This window comes from Antrostomus carolinensis, unplaced genomic scaffold (genome assembly GCF_000700745.2).
Source record: "Antrostomus carolinensis isolate BGI_N321 unplaced genomic scaffold, ASM70074v2 scaffold3540, whole genome shotgun sequence".
Taxonomy (NCBI): Eukaryota; Metazoa; Chordata; class Aves; order Caprimulgiformes; family Caprimulgidae; genus Antrostomus; species Antrostomus carolinensis.
In genome coordinates, this window is record NW_010288925.1 from 1 (window position 1) to 4244 (window position 4244).

The 4244-nt window shown below is 42.7% G+C and overlaps 1 protein-coding gene across 1 annotated transcript; it reads left to right on the plus strand.

Moving 5' to 3' along the window:
* Positions 1-49: 49 nt before the first annotated feature.
* Positions 50-3207, plus strand: PCDH20 (protocadherin 20; the record flags this gene model as incomplete). Its single annotated transcript, XM_010168084.1, is given in 2 exon segments — positions 50-200; positions 203-3207. Coding segments are annotated over 2 exon segments (2694 nt in total), but the record flags the coding sequence as incomplete, so codon positions are not given.
* Between the last annotated feature and the right edge of the window lie 1037 nt (positions 3208-4244).

Sequence of the window (4244 nt, forward strand, 5' to 3'; positions counted from 1 at the left end):
TCCTCTAACACCACCGTTTCCCGACACCCCTGTGCCTTTCTCTCCCCAGCACTTGCTCCTCTTCCTGCTCTTCGTTGGACCTTTCAACTGCTTTGCCAGTTACAGCCGCGCCACCGAGCTCTTCTACAGCCTCAATGAGGGGCTGCCTGCTGGGGTGCTCATCGGCAGCCTGGCCCGAAAAAGCTGCGTTCAGCCGTCCACCCCCCTGAGGTCCCCCAGCCCCAACGGTCCTTTACTCTGGCTTCCCATGGCTTGGGGGGACAGTATGTGCAGCTGGACAACCGCTCTGGGGAGCTGCACACCTCAGCCATGGAGATAGACCGTGAAGCTCTGTGTGTGGAGAGCAGTGGGGCCACCATCTTCGGGGGAGCAGCCGCTGTCTCCTCCTCGTCCTTCTCGCCCTCATCTGAGTCATGCCTGCTGCTGCTGGATGTGCTGGTGCTGCCACAGGAGTACTTCCGCCTGGTGAAGGTAAAAATTGCTATCCGAGATGTCAACGACAACGCGCCCTGCTTCCCTGTGCCCCACATCCGCCTCTCGGTGCCTGAGAACGCACCTGTGAACACCCGCCTGGCTATCGAGCACCCCGCCCTTGACCCCGATGTGGGCACCAACAGTGTCCAGACCTACCGCCTGCGTGATAACTATGGTGTCTTCACCCTGGATGTGGAGGAGAATGAGAATGGGGAGAGGACTCCCTACCTCATTGTTATGGGGGCCCTGGACAGGGAGACACGAGGGGAGTATGTCACAGTCATCGTTGCTGAGGATGGGGGGACTCCTCCACTCGTGGGCAGTGCCACCCTCACTATTGGCATCAGTGACATCAATGACAACTGCCCCCAGTTCAGCGAATCGCAGCTCAACATCACCCTTTATGGGAATTCCAGTCTAGGGACGCACGTGGCCACTGTCCATGCAGTAGATATGGACCTTGGATCCAATGCCCAGATCACCTACTCCTACAGCCAGAAGGTCCCCCAGCCATCCAGAGACTTGTTCCATCTAGACGAAAGCACAGGAACCATCACGCTCTCCACTAAAATTGATGGGGACACTCCAAGGCTCCACAGGCTGATCATACTGGGCAATGGCCCAGGTTGTATCCCTGCTGTGATCACAGTGCTAGTAACCATCATCAAAGTCATGATGAGGCCACCTGAAATTGTCCCTCGTTTCATAGCTAATGAAGCGGAAGGGGTGGTGTACTTAAAGGAGCTGGAGCCTGTCAACACACCGATAGCATTTTTTACCATTAAAGACCCTGATGAAAAATACAAAGTCAATTGCTATTTGGATGGTGATGGGCCTTTCAGACTCTCACCATACAAGCCGTACAACAATGAATACCTGCTAGAGACCACAAAGCCTTTGGACTATGAGACACAGCAGCTGTATGAAATCTCTGTAGTTGCTTGGAACTCAGAAGGTTTTAATGTCAACAAAATAATCAAAGTACAGGTTCTGGATGACAATGACAACTCACCAGTTTTCTCTCAACAGCTGATAGAGTTATCCATTGAGGAAAACAATGTTCCCAATGCTTTCTTGACCAAACTGCATGCTACAGATGCTGACAGCGGAGAAAGAGGGCGCGTGTCCTATTTTTTAGGGCCTGATGCCCCTTCCTATTTTTCTTTAGATAAAACTACAGGAGTTCTTACAGTTTCCACCCAGTTGGACAGAGAAGAAAAAGAGAAATACAGATACACTGTCAAAGCAGTAGATTCTGGGTATCCTCCAAGAGAATCAATAGCAACTGTCACCATCACTGTATTGGATAAAAATGATAATAGTCCAAGATTTATCAATAAGGATTTCAGCTTTTTCGTGCCAGAAAACTTTCCGGGTTTTGGGGAAATTGGAGTTATAAGTGTCACAGATGCTGATGCAGGGCAAAATGGATGGGTTGCCCTTTCAGTTCTGAATGGAAGTGATATTTTTGTCATAGATACTGGAAAAGGAGTTTTGAGAGCTAAAGTCTCCCTGGACAGGGAGCAGCAAAGCTCCTACATTCTGTGGATCGAAGCAGTTGATGGCGGTGATCCTGCCCTGTCCTCTACTGCAAAAATAACTATCCTTCTTCTGGACATAAATGATAACCCACCTTTGGTCTTGTTTCCTCAGTCTAATATGTCTTATTTGTTGGTCCTTCCTTCTACCCTTCCTGGCTCTCCCATCACTGAGGTCTATGCTGTTGATAAGGACACTGGCATGAATGCAGTCATAGCATACAGCATCATAGGAAGAAGAGGCCCTCGACCAGAGTCATTTAGGATTGACCCTAAAACTGGTAATATCACCTTGGAAGAGTCACTGATGCAAAATGACTATGGCCTCTATCGACTGCTTGTAAAGGTTAGTGATCATGGCTATCCAGAACCTCTCCACTCCACTGTGATGGTGAACCTTTTTGTCAATGACACTGTTAGCAATGAGAGCTACATTGAAAGTTTGTTGAGAAAGGAGCCTGATATCAGTATAGAAGAAAAACAGCCACAAATATCCATAGAGCCTACACATAAAAAAATGGAGTCAGCATCCTGCATGCCTACCTTGGTAGTTCTGTCAATAATAAGCTTGGGTTCAATCACTTTAGTAACAGGGATGGGCATTTACATCTGTCTGAGAAAAGGTAAAAAGCATCACAGAGCAGAGGAAAACTTGGAAGTACAAATCCCATTAAATGGAAGAATTAACCTGCACATGTTGGAGAAGAAACCAGTGGAGATTTCTAACATTTGATGTTTCTTTGTGGATGAATCCAGAATCTGAAAAACCTTGGACAACTCTGAAACACCTAGTCGTGGGTTGTATTGACAGGTTGTAATGAAGGACCGCTAATTTATAACTTAATAATATTGTAATTGTAAATAACTGTTTACAGTTTTTTAAATTTAAATTCAGTGTACAGCTTTTTTATGAAACCTTAGTACTAACAGCTAGAATCCTATCTATAATAACATGGATATCATTTGCAGCTTTCATAAATCAGTAAGATCAGTGATCATAAAAAAGGGGAAGGTAAGACAATTCTTTAAATTTAAGTTTTAAAAGTCTTTTTAACCAAAAGAGGGCATCAGATGCTCCTGAGCAGGGAACTGTTTGAGGCACTATCCATGAGTTAATAAACACAGAGTATATTTTAAATATACTGGTTTTAATATAAAATACACATTGACATACAGACATTTAACCACAAAAAAAGAAATGTCTGTCCCAATATACGTATAATTAAAAGAATAAAGACATTAAAATGCACTAGTAATGAAAAAAAAAAAAAAAGAAAAACAGAATGTTTATAACCTCACAAGTAAAGCTTGTACAGTAGGATAGAAAGGCATTAACGAGAAGTGCAATTCCTGTTGAGCAAGAATGCAAGATATTGTAATGAGAAGCTGAAATGATGTGACGTTTCACAGGATCACACAGAATCACATTTATTTCATTTTCTCCAGATTTCACCTACATTATCATTTGCTCCAGCAATCTGCTGGCCGTTTTTATGGAAAATTATGTTTAATATTTCCTACAGCAAATAGTGACAGAACCCCATACTCATCCTCATAAGTATGCCAGATGCAAGGAAGCAAGGGAATGGCTAAATCTTTAGTTGTCACAAAAGTGGTGATGTTTTTTTGTTCTTTGAGCAATCTGTCAGTAGTACTCCATCAGTTTGGTTGTGTAATAGACTTTTCATGTGATACTTCTGAATCTGATCTGCCAGATGAAAACAAAAATCACTTCATGTTCTAAGGAATTATAGGACTTAGTTTATTCTTACTGTTGCTCCTTTCTGGATTGGTATTTCATGTGAAAGATCTTGTTTCTGCCTTTTGGCGACCATTCCTGGCTCCTTTTCATTGGCTTTGATTTTTGGATTACATCCGAAATCTAACTTGTAAGACTGGTAGCATATTTTCTTGATTATTTATTCTTTGCTGTATCCTCTGCAACAAAGCAGCAGGGTTATCGGTGATGTATCACTTTCACTTCATTTTAAGAGCTGAAAACTATCTTTTGTATGGTGATTACATCAAATTTCTCTGTGTGAACAAGATAACTTAGTGTTATGCTTAAAACTGATTATTTTGATTTCTGGCATCTTATGTCTGTAATGTACCAAAAGTGTTTATATGTCTGCAGAATTAAAGCTATATATTTTCATAATAACGTTTTCCTCTCTCTCTCCTAGACTTTTAATTATGAAGCTAAATATAATTTAGTTGTAAGAAATATACATT